Source organism: Sminthopsis crassicaudata, chromosome 2, assembly GCF_048593235.1.
Source record: "Sminthopsis crassicaudata isolate SCR6 chromosome 2, ASM4859323v1, whole genome shotgun sequence".
NCBI classification, from domain to species: Eukaryota; Metazoa; Chordata; class Mammalia; order Dasyuromorphia; family Dasyuridae; genus Sminthopsis; species Sminthopsis crassicaudata.
The window spans coordinates 377,373,709-377,397,919 of NC_133618.1; the positions used below are offsets into that span (position 1 = coordinate 377,373,709).

At 33.2% G+C, this 24,211-nt stretch overlaps 1 protein-coding gene across 9 annotated transcripts in view; it reads left to right on the forward strand.

Moving 5' to 3' along the window:
* SETD3 (SET domain containing 3, actin N3(tau)-histidine methyltransferase) overlaps window positions 1-24,211 on the forward strand; it is a 109,866-nt gene that overhangs the window by 12,786 nt on the left and 72,869 nt on the right. For 2 of the 9 annotated variants that reach the window (XR_012486615.1, XM_074291328.1), the window contains exons 2-7: window positions 4,843-4,915; window positions 19,375-19,484; window positions 20,177-20,269; window positions 21,167-21,315; window positions 23,169-23,241; window positions 23,806-24,062. Coding sequence is in view for 8 of the 9 variants with exons in the window: in XM_074291328.1 (XP_074147429.1) it covers window positions 19,382-19,484; window positions 20,177-20,269; window positions 21,167-21,315; window positions 23,169-23,241; window positions 23,806-24,062 (675 nt within the window). In the remaining variant the exon portion in view is untranslated. Of the gene's footprint in view, window positions 1-428; window positions 1,227-4,842; window positions 4,916-16,693; window positions 16,833-19,208; window positions 19,236-19,374; window positions 19,485-20,176; window positions 20,270-21,166; window positions 21,316-23,168; window positions 23,242-23,805; window positions 24,063-24,211 lie in introns of those variants that run through there. The other 7 variants (XM_074291322.1, XM_074291330.1, XM_074291325.1 and 4 more) reach the window with 7 other exon arrangements.

The following is a 24,211-nucleotide window of genomic DNA, read 5'->3' on the forward strand; positions in this document are numbered from 1 at the left end:
TATTGTATCCTCTAGACTACATTAAATTATTTTGTGCCTTGTAAGTGCTTAAATTAATTAAGGATGTCCCAAAAGACTTAGTGCAGTTTAAAGCTTCAATTTTTAAAAAAATAATTTAAAAAAATTTTAAAGCTTAAAACTGATCTAAGACTTGTGGGACACCTCGGGTTTTAATGCACCAACAATTAACTGTTAGTATTAATTCATCAAATAATACTTTGCTATAATTTATTGTGTTCTATCAATATAAGTATATTAAATACTTATTAAATAGCAAAGAAAGGTAAATTTCCCAAGTCACAGAACTGGTGTACATCAAAGATAAGTCTTAAAATTAGTTGTTTTTTTTTTTTATTATGAGGATAGTTTATTCTCTCCACCCCCCCCCATTACTTTGTATTGACTCTTACTAGAAAAATATTGCTGTTAAAAATATGGGTTTTGAAATTGTAGTCATTACAAGTACTATACAGTATCCCAAAACTATATTTCTTATTTCTTCCAAGAGTTCTTCAAAAGGACTTATTTTCCTTTTCAATTCTGGACCATTTATACTATCTGTAATATACATATATGCATCTATACAAACACAAAAGCATGTGTGGATGTACTGATGGACAAATTTCATACAACTATATATAGTAGTCTGAAAAACAGGATTCTTTTTTCATTTATATTTTCCTTTGTTATTCTCATTTAAGAGACTGATGTTTTGGGGCTTATGTAGTCAGAACATTTTTTTAAAAATCAATAAATGAGAGCATAATTAAGACTTCTTTTTCTCTAGATAAATGTAAAATAAAAAATATTATTTTCCATCAGAACTCAGTGCTGTACATCCTCCATCATAATAGCAAATGACATTAATGAACCCACACTTCCCTGTTTTTCCTTTCAGAGTAATTGGTTGTTAAACCAAGTCATCTCTGTTGTATTGCAGTCTATGCTATTCTACAAGTCTGGTAGAATTTCACACTATAGGAGGATAAGCTGCTGTAGGAGAATCCCTAAGGCAGTATTCTGTTCCAGTGAATCAGCTATCCTTCTTTAGTGGGCAAACAAGCACAATGAGATCTTGTTTAATCTCCACCCTTCAGTCAACCACGTGACCAGACACACCAGATCCATTATGGAACACAACTAAAAAACCCAACTCTTCATGCATCCCCAACAAGGATATCCTGAAGTATGCAGACTGTTCTTAAAATAAAGATTGCTCAAAATAGGTAAGCAGGCATATAGGTTGGCAACTACAGATATCTTCTGATTCATCGTTTCCTATTAGCAACAATTTCCATGATTTTTTTCTAAGTATCAGTATCCTTCCCTTTCCATCCTGAAAATTGATCCCTCCATTGTGTTACTAAATTACTTTCCCTAAATTATGTTACTTTCTGAGTGGACCTTCCCATTGACCTATTTTTGGTCCAGCTGCTTTTCCCATCATAGCTTTCTTTAATGTGATTTTTTTAAAATTAAATTTTTGGTAAATTCCAAATTCCCTCTCAGTAACCTCACATAATAAGAAGGCAAATCCCTCCTCCCAAAACCCAACCCTAAAATTGTTTAAAGAGATTTCTATTTCCTCATAGTGTTCCAGTGTTACTGTGTTAGAACACAAGTATTGTGGCTTCTCTTTCATTGATAGAGAAAAAAATTTTGAGAAATTTTGAGATATTTTATGTATTTCTTCACATTTCTTCCTCTCCCAAATTCCCCTCCAACATTTCATTCTTAAATTCTCTCTGGAGTTAAATTAGCTCAATCAGCTCTCTCACCAAGTCATCTATAAATTTTATTTTCTTTCACTGTTTCTTGATGTTTTTATGAGGAGATGTATTGCTTAGAAGCTTTTATATTTCTTTGTAAGATTTTATCAGTGAGTTTATGTTCTAAACTGGCACTACCACTTGGTAGTGAGGCAATCTCCAGGTTTCTTTGGGGTCCCCTTTGTGGTGGTTGATTGATACTGGCTAAGCTTCTTTATGAAATAGTGATTACTTGTAATCTTCTCTTATCCTTGTCCCATCATTAGACATCAATAACTTGTTTAGGTTAGGTTGGAGTTATTTTAATTGCAGACTAAATCTTACTTTTCTCCTAATTTGATTGGTTTTCAACCGCCTTGGGAAGATTAACATGTAAATCAGGTTTTTGTGTGCCTAGTCTTTTTTTTTTTTTTTTTTTTTTTTTTAATTTATTTTTATTTTATTTTATAATTATAACATTTTTTGACAGTACATATGCATGGGTAATTTTTTTACAACATTATCCCTTGCACTTACTTCTATTCAGATTTTTTCCCTTCCTCCCCCAAACCCCTCCCCCAGATGGCAAGCAGTCTTATATATGTTAAATATATTACAGTATAATTTAGATACAATATATGTGTGTAGAACCGAATTTTTTGTTGCACAGGAAGAATTGGATTCAGAAGGTAAAAATAACAGTTTACATTCATTTCCCATTGTTCCTTTTCTGGATGTAGCTGGTTCTTTCCATCATTAATCAATTGGAATTGGATTAGCTCTTCTCTATGTGAAGAAATCCACTTCCATCAGCATACATCCTCGTACAGTATCATTGTTGAAGTGTATAATGATCTTCTGGTTCTGCTCGTTTCACTCAGCATCAGTTGATGTAAGTCTCTCCAAGCCTCTCTATATTTCTCCTGTTGGTCATTTCTTATAGAACAATAATATTCCATAACATTCATATACCATAGTTTACCCAACCATTCTCCAATTGATGGACATCCATTCATCTTCCAGCTTCTAGCCACTATGAAAAGGGCTGCCACAAACATTTTGTGCCTAGTCTTTTCTAGTGAAATTAATTTAGTATGTGAATTGAACAATTTTTCTTCTAGGAACTTGACTACAATGACTGTATTCAAAAATATTTAGCAAACACTTATTGAATACCCCAATAACAATAATAATAATCCCTAATATTTGTGTAGTACCTTCTGTTTTCTAAGCATTGTTCTATGTGCTTTATACATTTGATCTTCACAACAACACTGGGAGGTAGGTATTATTAATATCCCCCTTTTTACAGTTGAGGAAACTGAGGCAAACAGTGGTTGTATTTTGTTCAAGTTCATACAGCTGGTAAGTATGTGAGGCTAGATTTGAACTCGGTCTTCTGACTCCAAGCCTAGCCTTTTATCCATGACTCCATCCACCTCTTATTCAGAATACTATACTAGCCACTAGGATAGCTCCAATTGATAAATGGTCAGATATGAATATTCATGGCAATTTTCAGAGAGTTTTCAGTTTTCAGAGGAAGAAAACAAAGATATCACTAGTCATATGAAAAAAATGTTCCAAAATATTAATAATAAGAGAGATGCACTTTAAAGCAATTTTGAATAAAACAAATTTGAATTAAAAAAATCTCACACCTATCAGATTAACTAAGATGAGTTGGAAATAAGATGGAATTGAAAATGACAAATGTTGGAGATGGTATGTTGGTCCACTAATTAACTCTTGGAAGATCTAGAAAGAAAACTTTCAGCACCAGATCATTGCCTTATGAAAAGCCTGGAAGTCTGGTTATTAAGACAGCATTCGGGAATATATGAAAATCATAGAGAATAGTTTTATTTAACAAACCAAATGCCTATTATGATTCTTGATGATAGAAGTGCTTCAAAGATTTAACAGGTTCCTGCCCCTCAGCTCTTTGTCTGTTGTCTGTAGTTTATAGCAAAATTCATTAGCAATATAAAATATATAGATGGAGAGATCAGTACTATAGTTAAGCTTTAGGATTTTAAAGTGAGGAGATTATAGGTGAGAGTTTTTATAGAAGATACAGAACTGTAACCTGGTCTTTAAAAATAAGCAATCTAGCTAAGGATTATTTTGTGAACAAAACTATCGGGATGCAGGAATGTTTATGAACAGCCAGACCTAGTTAGTCAAATTATAGCTGAGTAACTTATGTCAGATAGTAGGGGACATCATTGTGGCATTGAATGCGAAGAGGCTATGTAGAATAATGAATAGGTGAATGACTTTGCTTCCTGGAAAACTTGAATTTAAATTCCTTATTTAACATACCATGTGACTCTAAATAAGTCAATTTCCAATGTTTAATGTGCATTTTTCTAATTATTAGTAATTTAGAACATTTTTAATATAGCCATTTAAAATGCTCCAAATCACTAATAAAATCACTCACTTTTTCTATGATTTGGTCTTTGACCCACTCATTCTTTAGGATTATATCATTTAATTTCCAGTTTTTTGTTAATCTGTGCTTCAGAGGTCCTTTATTAAATATAACTCTTTTTTTTTTGTTTGTTTGCATTATGGTCAGAAAAAGATACATATAATACTTTTGCATTTGCTTGTGAAATTTTTATGCCTTAACACGGGATCAACTTTTGTAAAAGTGCTAGGCACATTTGTGAAATAGTCCTTTTTTATTCCCATTCAGTATCTTCCAGAGGGCTAGCATATCTATCTTTCCTCAAATTCAGTGCATCTTTTTAATGTCTTGTTTATTTTGTGGTTAGATTTATGTAAGTTTAAAATTGGTAACTTGAGGTTCCCTACTAATATAGTTTTGCTCTCTACTTACTCATTTAACTTTTGGCTTAATATTTGAATGCTATATTATTTGGTACATATTATGTTCAGTATTGTTATTAATTAATTGTCTATGATACCTTTTAGCATGAGGTAGTTTCCCAGATTATTTCTTTTAATTAGGTCAATTTTTGCTTTTGTCTGAGATCACGATTGTTATCACTGCCTTTTTTACTTTAGCCCAAGCATAACAGGTTCTGCTCTGGATTCTTATTTTAACTTTTATGTCTGTCTTTAGATTTCAAGTGTGTTTCTTGTAAACAACATATATTGGATTCTGGTTTCTAATCCATTCTGATATCCTTCCCTCGGTGAGTTCATTCCATTCATGTTTATGTTCACAGTTATGATTGTTAACTATATTTCTCTCTATCCTATTTTCTTATATTTACTCTCTTTTTCCCCCTATCCCTTCCTCAAAAGTCTATTTTGCTTCCCTTTCTCTTATTCTACCTTGACATTTCTCTTAACCCCTTTTCCCTCTACTTACCTCTTGGGTAAAAGGAATTTCTGTCCCCAAATGTGTGTGCATGTTTATTTTTCTGTCCTTGAATCATTTCAGATGAGAGTGCTGTTCAAATGTTTATCTTCCTTCCTACTACCTCTTCCATTATGTGAATTCTTCTTTATTTGCTCTATTTATGTCTTTTTATGCCTTTCTGCTGTTTTCACAACTCAATCGGGGGGCCCGCTAAATTTCTGGTGCTTCTGGTGATATGATTTGGGGGAAGATTTGTTTACTGCTCTCCTGGTCTATGTTTTGCAAGTTCCTAATCCAAGTTTGGGCCTGTTGGATTATGTGTGGTTGAGTAGCATGTTGGTTGACTCAGTAGTCACTGTTAGCTTGTTGGGAAGTTCTGCAGATTCAGACCTATTTAACTGATTCACTCCCCTCTAATCTTGGTTTCCTCCTTCAATTATTCCACCACAAGCTCATGTATAGGATTAAAGGTTAGAATTGAGTTCCCACTTCTGTATCTGTGGGCTCAGAGCTACACAACCAAATTTTTAGAACTTGCTTTATAGCTAGGGTCTCTTTTACTCTCAACTGTTCCTTTCTGTCCTGAAATTGTGACCTGGGTAATGGACAACAGAACTGCCAATTGGCTCCTCCTATTCCTTCATTGGTTCTGGGATCCTCTGGGTTCTTTTTCTGCAACAGGGTTTCCAGCCCTGGTATTCTCTTAACATTCCTAAGCAAAGTGCTTTCCATTTCTGCTGTTCTGTGTTCCTGGGCAATCCCTTTCTCAGTCATTCCAGACTCCTCTATCTTTCTGCATTACCCTGGGCTGGGTAAAATGATTTTTCTTTGCCTTCCCTATCAGAATTCAGTCTGGCAGTTTTCTCAATTGTTGTGGAGTATTGAATTGGGTTAGATGAATAAAAGTGCTCACTTCCATTCTTCCATCTTGATTCCACTTCCCCTCTAGGTAATTTTCTAAGATTAGAAATTTCAGAAGAGGTGCCAACTTGCATTTGCGGAGGGAATATCAGTTCCCAACAGTTTTTAAATATGTCAAATTATAGATTCAGTCTCTATTAAACCCTGTTGAATCCCATCCTGTTGGAATTTTATTTTTTGTGCAGCAGTTTGCGGCAAAGTATCCCTAAAAAATCTTGTCTTTATATTTCAGACTGATATGATAGAATAATAGCTTCCCTTTATATAAGTCCATATGATTTTCTTTTCCCTGGCTTCTTTCCTCCTTGCCCCTGTTTAGCTCAAGGGTGGGCCCCGAATTTGCTATCTATCTCCAATCATCTTGTTCAATATCTTGCCACTGAATCCAGATGGTTCTCTAGGGAAAAGTGAGACAGATGATCTTGCATGGCCCTCCTTCACTTAAATTCACTTCATTTGCATGTCATGACATCACCTCTCTGATGTCATAGTTCTCTTAGAGAAGGAAGCAAAAACGACAACAATTTAGATTGGCACTTCCTAGTGCCAATCACCCTTTCACCCAACTGAATTGTTCTGAATCAGAGTTTTAACTATTTGTAGACCTGTGCACCCAGATATATAAAGCTGTAGTCCAGGGTTGTGACATATATGTGAAAGTGGAAGGACAGCTGCTATATATTAATAACAACTACATATTCTTACCTGTTCTATCAAAATCCTAAAGTTTGTCGCAGACCTAAAAATTATTAAGAGATCCAATGAGAAATTATAATGAGTGACTTCATTCAGCTCAGAACCACAGAACAAGTTTGTCAGAAATCCACAATTAATTAGAAAAGGAGTCCCCACCTGCAGAACCATTAGCAGTTGAAGGCGGCTACTTAACATCATTAAAGGTTGGATATGTGTAACCTGCATGATTCAGTGAATGGATTCAGCAAGTATAGAAGTTTCCCCTGAAATAGTACAAGGGTGGGGATCTTGAAAGCCATGGGTATCATCAGCAGACAAAAAAACAGTCTTAGGTTGGGGACTCAGGTAACTTAATACCCTTTCCTGAGATACCAGAAAAGGCCATGAGGACCTGTGTATTAAACTTCAAAAATGGGTAAAAGTGCTGAACCCCAAGAGATTGGTCAGCATTGAAGCCTTGATAACCTGGGGCAAGCAAGACCAAGCAGGGATGAATACCCTATCCAAAAAATGGGAGCAAAGTGTAAATCTTGTCCATGGTACAAAGCTTCTATTCAGGAACAAGGTTAAAGAGATGAGTAAATCAAAGAAAATACCCACCAATATAAAAAATTGTTACAATTCCAGAGATTTCAAAAAAGGATCCAAGTTAACTTCATAATAATTGCTGTTCTCAAGGGAAGACTCAAAGGAAGAAATTACTTTTCCATGAATATTACATGGATCTCTAGAAGAATTGAAGCAAAAGCTAATTCAATAAAAACCCAGAAGAAAAAATTAGGAGAATAAATAACTTGTAAAAACATTGCTATAAGAAATAGTTTCCTCCAAAACTAGAATTGAAAAAACAGAATTGAACTACATGAGACAGCAACAAATATTAGAACAAAATCAAAATGTTGAAAAAAATATCTATGTTAAAAAATAATTCATTTGGAAAAGTGGTCAAAGCAAAACAATATAAGAATCATTGAATTACTTTGAGAAGCAAGATTTTTAAAAAGCAACTTGTATATAATATTTTTAAAAAATTGGAAAGTAAAACTGCCTATATCTGTTAGAACCAAAGAGCAAAGAAAAGATAGAAAGAACTTGCCAACGACCTCCTGAAAGCAAACCCAAAGGAAATATCCTATAAATGTCATAAGAAAAATGCAGAGCTCCCATGCCAAAGAAAAGTACTCTGATAATCCAGAAAAGCAGTCCATGTATGAAGGGTAAGTTATTAGGATCACATAAGAGTGTTAGAAAAGAAAGGAGATCTTAGAATATAGTATTCCAAATTGCAAAAGAGAAGGGTTATAGCCAGTAACAGCTTAAGAATATAATTCTCAGGGAAAATGTGACTGTAATGAAAGAAAGGACTTTAAAAGATTTGAGATAAAAAGGCCAGAGCTGAGTAGGAACTATGAAATATAAAGCCCAAGAGTCTAGTGAAAATGAAGTAAATTTATTTGAGCAACTTAAAATAGCTATATGTTGAAATAGTAATAACATTCTAATTGTGGGAATCAGGGGGGGAGAGAAACAAATGTCTTCCAAAGAATTTTGAGGCAGCTAATTAAGAAAAAAAAAATATTCCTGCAAGCATATTGGTTCCATTTTTAGGATTTTAAGAGGGGAAAAATTAAGTAGGATAAAAGGAATACACTGATGTATAAGGAAGAAGAATGAAACTCGCAGTTCTCGTAATTGAAGTACTTAAGAGTTTATAAATAATGTAGTAAGGGATGGTGGTGAGTGAGCAAAAGGATGAACCTTATTTATCTAAAACTACAAGTTGAACACATAATTTGATATCAAAATACATCATATTCAATAGGGAAACAAATGAGGGTGAAGGAATGTGGTATGGGGAAGTCACGCATTAAGAGGGAAGATAATAGAGAGGTAAGTCACAAGCAAAACAGATTTAAGAAAACAGGAATCAGAGGAAGGAACACAAAGAAAATCTGAGAGGATGAATTGCTTAGATCTTCTTTTGGATAATTGTAAAATGAATTGTAGAATAAGAATTTAATAGGATATTATGTGATAAATTAAGGAAATGTGATTTCAGAAAATCATGTGTAGAATGAACTGTCAATGAAACAGAAAGAATCCCAACAATTTATACAAGAGGAGCTGCCCTTATAAAGAAAAACAATTTTGAAAGATTTAAAAACTCTGATCAGTCCAGTGATCAGCTATGTCTCCAGAAGACTTATGAAACATACTCCTCACCTCCTGACAAAGAGGTGATGTACACAAGATAGAGAAAGACATATATTTTTATACATAGTCACTATGTGAATTCATTTTGCTTTTTTCTGTTTTTAATTGGGAGTACCAGTTGTGGGGGGGAAGAAAGCAATAGAGATTAAAAAAAATAAAGAGGCCATTGTAAAATATATATATATTTTTTTAATGAATAGAAGGGGATAGAAGGTAGTTCATAAGGAAGCATAGACAAGCAGGACAGTTTTTGAAAGTAACATATAGAATTTTTATATATTTTTAAAAATATATCGTATGAAATAGAGATTCATTGTTTCATCTAGACTCTTGTGTTCTGCCATGTCTGGAAATTTTGTTTCTTTATCTCTGTATTTTTTTCTCCCTCTCCAGTTCCTCCTCACCCTTCTTTTCTTCCTCTTTTATATTTTCTCTGCTTTTCTCTCTTTCCCTGTCTGTCTCCATCTCACTTTCTCTCTCTCCACCTTTTTCTTTATCTGTGTCTCTGGCACTATATCCCTACATACAGAATTTTCAAAAAGCTCTTCCCCACCAAAACTGCCAAAATTTGTAAATCACTTCCTGTAAGAACACCATATGATGTGCTCTTTATTCTACTCACTTCACTTAGCATCTGTTCATACAAGTCACTAAAGGTCTTTCTGAAATCATTTCTGCTGATCGTTTCTTATTGAACAATAATGTTCCGTAACATTCATATACCATGACTTATTCAGCCATTCTCCAACTTATGGTCAGCCACTCAGTTTCCAGTTCCTTGCCACTACAACAAGGGCTGCTATAAACATTTTTGCACAACCATTATAATTATTAATAATAATAGTTTAACTTATTTAAGATCCAACTGTGTTGAAGGCCATGAGCATAGTGGTTTAGTTTGGCTGTCACTTAGAATGTATGAAATGTACGTGTAATGTGAACCCAGACTTAGAAAGGTAGAGTGAAACCAAACTGTGGAGGGCCTTAAATGTTAGGCAAGAGAATGTGAATTTTATCCATCATTAGTGAATTATTGAAGATTTTTGAAATTTATCAGTGTTCTTCACATGCTTTACATTATGTTGCTCCTATCTTTTGGAATTTTTATTTTTTTTCCCTGTGATAAACATAAACAATAATTACACAAGTATTATCAACATTTTACAGATGAAAAAACTGAGGCTCCAAGAGATCACAGGAATTTCCCAAGATCATGTAGCCAATATGTCAACTCTATGACTGTTTTTTCCACTATATTTTGTTGCCTCCCCATACTTTCAGGTCTATTGTCATTTTATAATAAAAATAGCAATGTAAATGTAATGCTTCATAGTCACAAAGTATTTTTTAAATTTATTTTAATAGTTTTTATTTACTAGATATATGCATGGGTAATTTTACAACATTGACAATTGCCAAACCTTTTGTTCTAATTTTTCCCCTCCTCCCCCCCCCCCCCGATGGCAGGTTGACCAATACATGTTAAATATGTTAGAGTATAAATTAAATACCATATATGTATATGTGTCCAAACAGTTCTTTTGCTATACAAAAAGAATCAGACTTTGAAATTGTGTACAATTAGCCTGTGAAGGAAATCCAAAATGTAGTCAGACAAAATTAGAGGGATTGGGAATTCTATGTAGTGGTTCATAATCATCTCCTAGAGTTCTTTTGCTGGGTGTAGCTGGTTCAGTTTATTACTGCTCTATTGGAAATGATTTGGTTCATCTCATTGTTGAAAATGGCCACATCCATCAGAATTGGTCATCATATAGTATTGTTGTTGAAGTATACAACGTTTTCCTGGTCCTGCTCATTTCACTCAGCATCAGTTCATGTAAATCTCTCCAGACCTTTCTGAAATCATCCTGTTGGTCATTTCTTACAGAACAATAATATTCCATAATATTCATATACCACAATTTATTCAGCCAATCTCCAATTGATGGGCATCCACGTAGTTTCCAGTTTCTGGTCACCACAAAGAGGGCTGCCACAAACATTCTTGCACATACAGGTCCCTTTCCCTTCTTTAAGATCTCTTTGGGATACAAACCCAGTAGTAACACTGCTGGGTCAAAGGGTATGCACAGTTTGATAACTTTTTGAGCATAGTTCCAAATTGCTCTCCAGAATGGCTGGATGTATTCACAACTCCACCAACAATGTATCAGTGTCCTTGTTTTCCCACATCTCCTCCAACATTCTGCATCACCTTTCCCTGTCGTTCTAGTCACAGAGTATTTTATGTTCATTTACCTTGGATAGGAAATTTCAAAGTTGAAAGAGACATTAGAGAATTAGTCAACTTCCCCCATTCTCCCCAGCATGTTTGACTTAAAAATCCTTTCTACATCATAATAAAATCCTTACAACTCAGAATCTAGGTATTTAAATTATTATCACTTCCATTTTAATTGGAAATAGTTTCCAGGAAGCTATGATTTGAACCTCTCTTCTGACTCCCAATTCTAATGCTCTTTTCGTTTATTCCTCAAAAATTATTTTTTTAAAATGAGACAAAGAAAAGGGAAGCGATTATTTTAAAAGTGGTCTTGCATCTATTTATCCCAGATCTCAGACATTCAGGACTGAATGAATGAATCCTCAATGGCTATTTTGGCACTGTTCCCCTAACTCCTAATATTATACTTGGCATTGGAACCAGAAACTTTTAAAATAACCCTAGTGGAAACCCAGAAACTCTGAATGTAGTTCCATCCAAGGAAAAACACTTCATACTCAAGAACAATACACTGACCAGGGTAACTGAGTCAATGCAAAGTCCAGTAGTATTAATAAGAACACTAGCCAGCCAATTCCAATTGCAGTTTCAGATACAGCTTCTACCTCAACAAAATCTGAGTAAATGAAGATAAACATAGCTATAATAGTAATAATGACAATACATGTACCATAGCACCTGTCAGTTTCCTTAACAAAACTTGAGAGATAGGTATTGTAGGCATTATCCTTCCCATTTTACAGATAACTTACTTTTTATAGCATTGTAAGGTTTACAAAGTGTTTTTCCCACAATGCTACATGAGGTAGGTTATGCAAGTGTTATTTTAAAACATTTTTTTTCTTTTTATTCTAAACTTCCCAAACACCAAAATAAATGAATGTTTCCAACATGTAAAACAACACAAAATGAATATAATAGGCAAAACTATGGATTTTTATTACATAAGTTTTATGTTGTTAAATAATATTTAAGTTCATGTTATTTTAAAAGTTATATTGTCTATTTTCTTCAATACTTTTTTTTTTGCACATTTAAAAACTGTTTCAATGATCCTTTTCTTCCCTCCCGCCTTCCTTCTTTCCTTTCTTTCTTCTCTCCCTTCCTCTTTCCTTTTTTCTTCTTTCCTTCTTTCCCTCTTTCCTTCATTCCTTTTTTTCTTTGGGAATTAAATCTATCTATCATATCTATCTATCTATCTATCTATCTATCTATCTATCTATCTATCTATCTATCTGTCTGTTCTGTCTGTCTGTCTATCTACATATGTGTATATATTTATAGTTTCACTATTTAATAGGGAATAGCTATCATATACATATGTAAAAAATAAAGATTATACAATATATGTATGATATATATTTAAATCAATTACATTTGTAGTTTGGATATGAGATCCTTACCAGATATATTTGGGGCAAAGATTTTTTTTTTCCCCAGATAACTTTCTCATCTAATTTTAACTGCCTTGATTTTGTTTGGCAAGAGCTTTTTAATTTGATTTAATCAAAATTGTACATTTTGCCTTCTCTGATTTTTTTTTCTGTCCATAATTAAGAAGATGTTTTCTTCCTTGTTCCTCTGTGTATCTAGGGCTATATCCTTTTGAAACTTATTATAGCATATTTTCCAGTTTTCCTAGCAGTTTTTGGCATGTAGTGAATGCAAGATATTTACTATCTCCATTTTATGAATAGGGAAACTGAATCCCAGAGAGGTAAAAGAATTAGGCAAGAGACATATACATAATAACATTTAGAATTTAGCATTTTAACTGATTTTCTGACTTTAAAACTAGAAATTTTCCCATTGTGATAGAAAGAATAATCTGGTTGCAGCCTTATATGCTAGATTGAAGAGAAAAACAGATAAGGAAAGTCCAATTAGACTGTTTTTGTGAATCTGGAGCAAGATAGTCTCCTAACATTCCGGTGGCTCAGTAGATGAGTGCCAGGGTTGGATTCAGGGAAATAATTTTCTTGAGATCAAATCTAGCCTCAGATACTTACTAGCTTTATGATCCAGGGCAAGTCACTTAATTCTATTTGCTTCAGTTTCCTCATCTATAAAATTAGCTGGAGAAGAAAATGTCATATCACTCCAGTATCTTTGCCAAACAAAGCCTAAATAAAATAGGTCACAAAAGGAATTTTCATGGTTGAAAACAAGTAAGCAATAACAGCAAAGCACTTACTTGGTACCTATTACTGTGCTTGAGTACCTGGGGATACCTCACTTCCATGAGCCCCCAATCTAATGGGGAAAACAGCATGCAAACAAATAATTTACAAACATGTTATAAACAGGGATAAATAGAAGATAATAATAAAAAGGTTTGGAGAAGGCTTTCTGTAACAGATGAAATTCAATTGAAGTTTAAAGGAAGCCATGGAACACAGTAGACAAAACTGAGGAAGAGAGTATTCTAGATAGGGGACAATTAGACAGAATGCCCAAATTGGAGAGAGAAAAGAGCATCCTGTTTGTGGAACAGCCAAGAAGCCAGGTCATTGAATTGAAGACTATATGGTCAAGTTTCAGAAAATTGAAAAAGCAAGTAGGTTATAAAGGTCTTTGAACACCAAAGAGAGGATTTAATATTTTATCCTAGACATAATAGAGAACCACTAGGGTTTACTGAATATGGGGCTGATATAGTTGTGCCTGCACTAATGTGTGAGTAAAAGATAGACTGAAATAGTGGAAAGACTTGTGACAGGCAGCCTAGGATTGAAATAATAGACTGGAAGCAAAAATACCAACAATAAAAGTGTTAAAAATAGTCTAATGAGAATAGGTTAGAATCTGAAATAGGATAACTGAAATGCAAATAAATAAAAATAAATTAAAAAAAATAGTAATGGATGGGAGTAATATTATAGAATTGACAAATATCCTTTCTACTTCACCATCACCCTACTTTGAGCTCCCATTATCTTATCTAGACTGTTGTGATAGCCTCCTAATTAACTTCACCCATTTTCTTGTCTCTTCTTCCATATAACTGTTAAAGTAATCATCTTAACATATGCTTTACCATGACATTCTTCTACTTAAAAGCCTTCACTAGTTTCCTGTTGCCTCTAGAAGAATATACATGCATTGTATGGCTTCTCTCTGTCATTTCTGTCTTGTGTCATGGTATTGTCCTTCCATTCTGTGTTCCAATTAATTTGTACTACTAGCTATTCTTATTCTGTCATTTCATAAAAACATTTTTGATATTCAAAATGCTTATTATGTTTCTTTAAGACCAAACTTAGAACTACAAGAATCCTTCCAGCTCTAAATCTTTGATCGTATTACCAAGAGTTAATTTCTCTGAGAATCCTTTCTTGATGCCCTTATTTATTTTATCAGTCCTTTAATTTTCTTTTCTTGAATCATTCAGTGATCTGTATCTAGTCATATTCTCTCTTCTAAGCTTCAATTCTGTATCTCATAAGGAGACATTTCAAACTGAATTGCTTTTAACATCAGACTTAACACATTCAAAACAACTCATATTTTTCTAAAAACTACCCCTTTTCCAAAATGTTCTATTTATATTAAAGGTCCATTTTCTTTCTAGTCATCTAGTTTTGTAATCTCATTGTTACTTCTCAACTCCTTGGTTTTTACCCCATATATCTTATTTCTATCTCCATAATATCGCCCAACTGACCTCTATGCAAATATGTAAATAAGCAAAAAGTAATTTTGGTGGGTAGAAAGTTGGATAGAGTGACTTGGAATGCCTCATGTGAGAGATGATATAAGCTGGGCCATAAAAGAACCATAAAAGCTAAAGCTAAAAGCATATAATGAATTTAATACTCAAAATTTAGAGGAATCTTTAGCAGATGAAGTTTGCTTCCTAACTATTACATTTAATGGTTCCTCCCAGTCTCTCTTCATACATTAAAGGTTTATATTTTGGATTAAATAGAATTGAGGTACTCTGATTAAAGACAGGTCATACTAAGTCAGAGGCAACAATGTACAAAGATAGGTAGAGCCTATGTGGCTTAAATTTTTTCCCCTTTAGAACTATTAAGTGAAGGGGATTTATTTTTATTTTTATAGCTACCATTAAAGTGATGTTCTTTATTTGTTTGGAGCCTCAAACAATAAAACATCTTTCCAACAGTGCTAAAAAGTATCTCTCTTAAACCTGTCATTGAAAATATTTTGGTACAGGGCTTATTGCCAAGTTACTTGATTTGGGAATGTAACTGTTCTTTCCTATAGTTTCCTATAGTTTGAAAGTATTTTTTTTTTTTAATGTTAAATACAGTAGTTCTTCACAGAAATGTCAGTGGTAGATATGAACTGTATTTAAATAAAAATGGGGAAAAATCTTAGATTTCATTTGTAAACATAGCTATTCACTCGAGGTTTTTTTTTTTTTTGTTTTTTTTTTTTGTTAATGAAAGAATAAATGTTGGGATTTGGCAATGTTTTATTTGTGTGTGAATTTTTTTTTTGAATGAATGAATAAAGAATGAAAAAGCATTTATTAAGTACTTAATATGTTCCAAATGGTTCTAAATGACTGGAATAACAAAAGTGAAACAATAGTTCTTACTCTATAGGAGTTTGCTTGAAAGGTACTATACTTACTGGCCTAACTGTGTGAAACTTTAGGAAAGTAGTTTGCGTGATCTTGATAATTGTTTTCAAACTATCCAAATGTGTTATATTTCCTCATTTTTATTTCAAAGAAATGTTTATTTTTTCAGTTTTAATCCTTCTGGGGTCTTCTATCTACCAATCCTTATCTTTCCTAAGATTTAAGGAGCTTCTAATCGGTCTTTGTGATTTCATTTTCTTCCTTCTTCAAGTCATCTTCTGTACACAGGCCACGTCCTAAAGGTCTGGTGACCTGATAGCTCCTCTTTGCCTCTTTGAGTCAAACTTCTCAGCCTAGTTTTAATGAATTCTCTGTGTCCAGTATGGTGAAGTTGCTTCATTACTTATTCTATTACGGTGACTTCCTACAATCTCAAAACTTGCTTGTTAGAGGATTTTATAATTACTTCATACCCGGCTTTCTGCAGTGATCTCCTAACTGGTAGTTTCTCTCATTCATATTTCTTCCTTATATTGCACTCAGATTTTTTTTTAACTGTTATTTTGCTTTTAGTCCTATTGAGGAATCTCCTGATATTGAATATAGTTGGGCAACTGTTCTGCTATTTATAATAGAAATATGGGAAACTGTGAAAGATTCAACCATTTCAACCTGTCATTGAAAATATTTTGGTACAGGGCTTATTGCCAAGTTACTTGATTTGGGAATGTAACTGTACTTTCCTATAGTTTCCTATAGTTTGAAAGTATCATAGAGCCTGTATGTCTTGAGACCTAACTTGAATCTATATCCTTCTGACTTTAGTTGAGGACTGCCTCCCATTCATGCATTGTGCCACAATGTTTCCTGGGCTCAGATTTCTTGTTGTTCTTCAGTAATTTCATGACCTCATTTGGGGTTTTCTTGGCAAAGATACTGGAGTAGTTTGCCATTTCTTTGTCCTGGTCATTCTACAGATGAGGAGACTCAGGCAAACAGGATTAAGTGACTTGCCCAGGGTCACACAGCTGTTAAGTGTGAGACCAGATTTGAATTCTGGAAGAGGAGGCATCTTGATTCCAGACCTGACACTCCATTCAGCTGCCCTGAGTTCAGGTTAGTTGCCCTTTATAAAGCATTGTTTTCTTTTAGTTCTCTTATGAACTTTCAGGAATTCAGATCAAATCACATTCTCTAGCCTTTAATTTATAAGGTTTCTACAGACCAACATATATTTATTAAGTGCTTCATGCGTATAGAGAACATAATAGTTTCTAGAATAGCTCTCATTGGTCAACATTTTTCAGTTTACATAACTTTAGCTAAGGTCTCTCTCTTAATGGAGTTTGCACTGCTAGTCTCTTGTTAGTATTACCTTTCTTACCTAGCTTTATTTCCTAAACTATTTCTTGATATTACACTTGGTTTCAACTATTCCAATTTCCTTTCTATGTCTCCTTTGTACTATCAAAACTTATTCCTTCTTTTGCTTACATCAGTCACCAATCTAAATTTTTAATTTCTTCAAGGTCACTTCCTGCATGAGGTTCTCAAGCTAGCAGTCAATGTAATCTTTTTTTATATGCTTCATTATTGTTTTAGCATTTATTTTGCATGCATTTGTATTTTGCTAACTCCAAACAGTTGTTTTACTTTAGATGAAAAAAGGAAAACTATTGAACTATTGGGAATCAAGAAAACTGTTGTCCTTATATAATCCTCCCTCTTCTTTTTCCTTTCCTCTCTGCTCTCCCTGAATTGTTTTCTTTTTTTTTTTTTTCTTTCTGTCTGTCTTTTAGTCTTTCTGTTTTTCTCTCTGGGTGAGAGAAAACTGGGTCCTACCCCAATTTTTCTACTGATCATATGTGTGCCTTTTAACAAATCTCTTCTACTTTTTTTCATTTTCTTCTTCATTTCATTTCTTCTTCATTTTCTCATCTGTCAGATTAGGCATTTTTATTAATTGATGCTTCAGGTCCTTTTTAATTAAAAATTCCATAATTATATTTTATTTTATTATATTTATATGATATCATGGTGCTATGTTATTTCCTCTGATAAAATATAACCTTCTTGAAAGTAGGGATTGTTCATTTTTTTTGTATCTATATCCCTACAGCTGGTTTCTGGTTGAACTTTGTTCCCCATCTGTAAATAATTTTTGAGATAGAAAAGACCTTTGAGAGATTATCTAGTTCAGGACTTATTAGACTTTTCCCACTTTGACCCTTTTATGCTCCAGACATTTTTACACCACCCTGGTTATATAGATATATTGAATAGTTGTATAAATCAAATATTTACTGATAACAAACATAATTTTGAAGCCCCCCACATTCATTTATGTGACCCTATGTGGGGAGTCAGAGCTTTAAGAAGTTTTAACTTACTTTCAAACCCTTTATTTTACTGATGAGGATGTAGAGGCCCATCCACATTAAAAGGACTTGTTCCAAAGACACAAAGGTGTTAAGGAGCAAAGCCAGCATTCATTTTAGGTAACTCCAACATCAAAGTGGTCTTCCCACACTGCTCTGAATTATTCTTACTTTACTTTTCAGTTTTTCTTCTTTCTCAAATCTACTGTTTCTTCTATTGGTCCTTCTCATAACATTCAAACTCACAGTCTTTCTTATTCTCCCAGTTCCTCAAACCAACTATAGTTTAGGCCTATCTTTCCGGATCTCATTTCTGTTGTCTTTGATATTTTCGTTTCCACTTTGTGAAATCTTCAGCTCTAGTCAGTCTTTGCTGACTAGTTTTTTTGAATCTGACGTCATATTTTTTATACTAGATATCTAATATCCCTTCTATATGTAAATCATGTGACCCTATTCGTCACAAAGTAGGGGGGAAAGTATTTCCGAGCTCAAGTAGTCAATTTGAGTATAAATAAGCCAGAGTTTTAATTATAATAGGATGATGAGGACATTGTCCCAGGCCACTGATATTTTGTAGGAGTTGGAGCACATATAACTATTACAGCAATATAGAGACTGTGCTTAGCACTTAACTTATATCGATAATTAAACAGGAAGCTATTAGATGGCTTATGTCCCTGGCCTCTTTTCCCCTTAATTCTAGTACCAACTCTGGTCTAGCAGCCTTAGTGTGGAGTCCCAATCTCTCTTTCTTTCCTCTCCATGTCAGTCCCCTTCCTCCTTGTATAAGACCTTAGGTGTGACTTTTACCTGCAACTGAATTTATCATAAAACTTGATCAGAAAAAATATTTTTTTGTGCTGCTTAGGTCACCAGTTTCAATATTCTTTTGTGTAAACTTTCTATAGCTACCTACTTTAAATTAAATATGAATTAATAATAAATATGAATTTTATTTGTTAATTTATTTTTAATTTTAGAGTAAAATTTACTTTAATTGTAGTTTTTATAAGTGAAAAAGTAATGAGCTTTTCTTCCAGAGAGTGCAAAGCAGTCTTTCTTTCATTGAGATCCAAAATACTAACATTTGCTGCACACTTTTTTCTGGAAGGAAACTTCAGGATATGGCAACTTCTTGGTAAGAAATAGCTATTAATGTCCTCTTAAAGCCTAAGAGTAAGACATTGCCACCTCATATTTATATTATTTGATTTTGTTTCATGGCAACTAATAATAATTTATTACTTTTCGTATGTATCTCCCTCTTATCCTACTAGTCAGAAGATGGGTAAGAAGAGCCGAGTGAAAACTCAGAAATCAGGCACTGGCGCTACAGCAACAGTGTCACCAAAGGAAATGCTGAACCTAATTAGTGAACTCTTGCAGAGTAAGTTTACTTTCCAAATGTTAATAAATCTTTTTCTTTATGTAGGATATTTGAATTTTTACTGCTTTCATCCTGACTTGCAAAGCATTGTTGGTGGGGGTTTTTTTTAAGTAATTGTAATTTAAAAATATAGCTGTGGCCAGCTATATTCATGTCCGTTATCCATTTTATGAACTTTCTCATGACAAATTCTTCTCAACTTTGTTTCCCATCCATTTTATTTCTAGTATCCCAAATTGCCTGTTCCTTTCACCCCATATCCTCTGTTCTGTCACTTGGCATATTCCATAGTTTAAGTAAGTTCAATTTAATATTGTTCTAAGCAAAATGTAATGAGGAAGGTAAATTTGTTGCTCAAAAAATCTGGTGTATTCTAAAACTTAATAAAAGTAATTTTTGGAAAACAGCAGCAATTAATAATTGAGAGTTAACTATATGTGAACTGGATAGTTAATGCTTTGTAAAAAAAATAGGAAGAAGCAAGTATTTGTGATTTTGGGGTGACTATCCAGATATAAAAGAGATCCATCCTCAATATCAGAAGTACCTAGGTTGAAGTCCTGCATCTGGCATCTTTCTGTACCCTGAAATTCCCTATGAACATAGTATCTTAAAATTCTTGATGAAATTCTTTTCTTTTTTTGAAAAAAAAAGTGGGAAACTTTTTATTGCCCCCCCTTTTTAATTTTCAGAATGCAGCAGCCCAACACCTGGCCCTGGAAAGGAGTGGGAAGAATATGTACAGATTCGAGCTCTGGTTGAAAAAATCCGAAAAAAGCAAAAAGGTAAAGTTGAAAATGTTACACTAGTTTACTAGAAATAATATAATAGCATACTATTTAAGATTGTTAGACTATATTGTACTAAAATATTAATAAAGATTGAAGACTCTCTTGCTGCATTTAAAAAGATAGATGGGGGGGAGAGACAACAAAGCCAAAATGTCAGACTAAAAGTAGACATTTGCCTTGGTTCTCCCAAATTTCCATCTAAACTAAAAGAACACCTAAAAACAAATTCTGGAAAGGCAGAACCAACAAAAGGAGTGGGTGAAACAACTTTCTAACCTGAGACAAGAAGGTTGGCAAGAAAGGTCTGTCTCATTGGGTAAAAGAGGAGCACAGGCCTTGCTCAGCAAGCCAGCAATAAGCCTTGAAGGGTGACTGAATCAGCAGTAACAGCTTCCAGAGCTCTCAGCCACAGGCTGTAAAAGGGTTGGACAGCGGAGATTACAGAGAATCCTTTACTGTAACAGCATAAATTTAGATTTTGAGGGGTTTTTGGTACAGAATATTCTTTTTAAAAGAATTTTTCTTTCCTTGTCTTCCCATCAGAAAAGTGGTAGAGAATTCAGATTTTTAGTATTTTTTTCTCTTCAAGCTAATTATTTCACAATTTCACAAATTTTAATTTTATGCCATAGTAATAATTTCAGTCTTTTAGGTTGTAAGTTCCATGAAGGCAGACACTATGCCATATTTAATATTAATATTTCTCCCAGCATCCAGCTCAATGCTTTTTACATAGTAATTATTTAATAAATGTTTCTTAAAGTTGTAATGAATTTGTTTCTAAGCCAAACTAGTTTTGTCCACAGATTAATTTTGTTAGCTGAAGAAAGCCATACATACAGGTCTAAAAGTTTCCCTTTTTTTCCCCTTCTTCACTGTGGGTGAATTTAGGTTTATCTGTTACCTTTGATGGAAAAAGAGAAGATTATTTCCCTGATCTAATAAAATGGGCTGCTGCAAATGGAGCTTCTACTGATGGTTTTGAACTGGTTAACTTCAAAGAAGAGGGCTTTGGTTTGAGAGCAACAAGAGAGATCAAGGTGAGTTTAGGAATTGATGCTATGAATACGTCAGAAATATGAAAATTAGTATAAAATTCTTTTTCAAAAATTGGCAAAATGATGGAGAAAACATTAGTTGTAATAATATCTGTTATGATCATACCAGAAATAGGAAAAAGTTTAGAATTCCCTCTTTTGCAGAGTTTCTTGTAAAATTATGATGAAAACTCCAATTGCAATAATATTAGGAATTAGATGGTTTTGAGAACTTACTTTTTTAATGAAGAAAAAAATTTTTTATTAAAGGATTGCAGATGTTATGATTTTGTTCAAAATATTAATCTCATCAGATTACCAGTCCTTCCAGTGTATGCAACTGATCTCATAACTCTTAACAAATATATATTAACAGAGCCTGCACAAACAATATAATATAGTATTTTACACATAGTAAATACTCAAATTATGTTTTAATTAATGAATCAATGCAAGATAAGATTTTTGGTATTTTTAAGAAAAAAAGAATGTGAAATGAGTCATTGGACTAGTTCAGAGATGTTCACATATTTTTCAGAAGTGTGTAACATGAAGAATAGTTAACTTTATTAAGTTAACCAGTTGAAATTATTGATGGGATGAATGTGTGTTCAGTTCCAATTACAATTCTTTTTTGATCTCATTCTATTTTATGACATGATTTCAATCATTCATGCAGTTATAATAGTGATGGGCAAATGATTAGGTCTTACAAACTTGTCAAATTATCTTAGCTAATTAAGGAATTGTTTTTGTTTAAAGTCTCAGGTGAGCCATATTGAACTTGGGATCTAGTTGCAGATATAGCTATACATCTACTTCATAGAAACTGAGCAGCAACTTAAGTAAACCACACTATGCCCTGTGAAGAGTAAATGGAAAGTAGGTGTTAGATAACACATAGTTCCTATCCTTAAAATTATGAATTAGCTAGGAATAAAAGACATAAACAAAAGTTAAATAATACAAGAAAACTGTAAAAGATGTAAGATAGTATGTGCTTAAGTATCATATGAAAAGTATACAATCATTAAATAGTGTTTAAAGTGTTGTGCCTTAAGCTAATCCCTAATCATTAAAGATAAGGCTTTTCCTTCTCTGAATTTATGTTTTAAATCATGTAGATATGTGTTATGACCAGTATCTGAATGTCTTGAGGCAAAAGCACAAAGTTAGAGAAAGAGGAGTAATAGCTTTCATTTATTGTAATCTCTACTTATTAATAGCTTCTAGTTTTAAAATATATTCATTAGTTCATTTGAATCTCACAATTACCCTGTAAAGTAAATAGTAGAAATTGTTCCCATTTTATAGGTGAGGAAATAAGCACACAAAAAAATTTATTGACTTTACCAAATTCTCCACCTCCAAACTGGACTGTAATTTCAATGAAAGGGGAATTACATTCTACCTTCATGTCTTCAGTACCTAACATAATACTTTGCACAGAAAAAGTGCTTAATATTTTAGCTGAATTGGAGATGATTTTGTTTTACTGTTACTTGGTATTTTGAGAGTATTTATATATTTACACACATGTGTATGAACACATGTGTATAATACCTTTAACAGATACATATACATACATATATCAATATGTAAACATCCATGTGTGTGCACATGCATGTGCGTATACCTTTTGCTTCCTCTAGATACATGATTTTTAAAATCAGTGTTGGAATAGGAAAATAAACTGCTGATCATTTAAAAGTGTGTGTGTGTGTGTGTTTTGAGATGTAATTCTGGGCACTGTTATTATGAAATATGATCATTTAAATGACTTACAACTAAAATTGAATTATATACTGTAGGATTAGTTATGATACTGCTGCTTAATTTTCTAATTTCTTCCCTAGGCAGAAGAATTATTTTTATGGGTCCCACGAAAATTGTTAATGACTGTTGAATCTGCTAAAAATTCAGTATTGGGTGAGAGAACCATTTTGGATTGTTTGAATGTATTATAATAAACTACCTATGATGGAATATTAAATAATTTGTGTGGGTATATCTAATGGTCATATTAATTTATTATTACTGAAGGATAAAATAGTCTTTAAACCCATAATAATATTTACCAAATGTAAAGTTTACCAATACTGTTAGGCACAGTTTGGGGCAATGTATAGGAGAGCCTAAGAGTTAAAGCAGCCTGTCTGATATATGTCAGCTGTGTGACTGTAGGTGAATCCTTAACCTCTCATTGGTTCAGGGTATTTTGTAATTGCAGATAAGTTGAAGATCCACATAAGTAGAATAAATTTCCTTGCCCAGAGTTTCCTACATAAATTAAAATACAGTGTTTGCAATAACAAAAGGAAAAAAAACAAACTATTGTATTGAAAGAAATATGCAGTTTAAGTTTTCCAATACATTTTAGTTAATGAATGTTCTAGTTGGAATCATTCAGTCCTGTTGAATTCACATATATTTTGCTAAAAGATTTTTAGAAATACATTCAACTTACTACTGTTAATATCTGGGTTAATTCAGGGGCCTTATATTCTCAAGACCGAATCCTTCAAGCTATGGGAAACATCACATTGGCATTTCATCTTCTGTGTGAACGAGCAAATCCTAGCTCTTTCTGGCTACCATACATACAGACCCTCCCCAGCGAATATGATACCCCTCTCTATTTTGAAGAAGATGAAGTTCAGCATTTACAGTCAACACAGGCTATACATGATGTCTTCAGTCAATATAAAAATACAGCTCGACAATATGCCTATTTCTATAAAGTTATTCAGGTGAGTCATTGTTTGATTGTTCAAAATTGTTCAAATGGGCGAATGAAAGAAATTAATAGTATAAAGAGGAATCTCTTTTAAGGAAGTTAAAAATTTTATTTAAAGAAGCTTAAAAAGGACAGCCATTTGTTCATTTTATATTCCCTTAA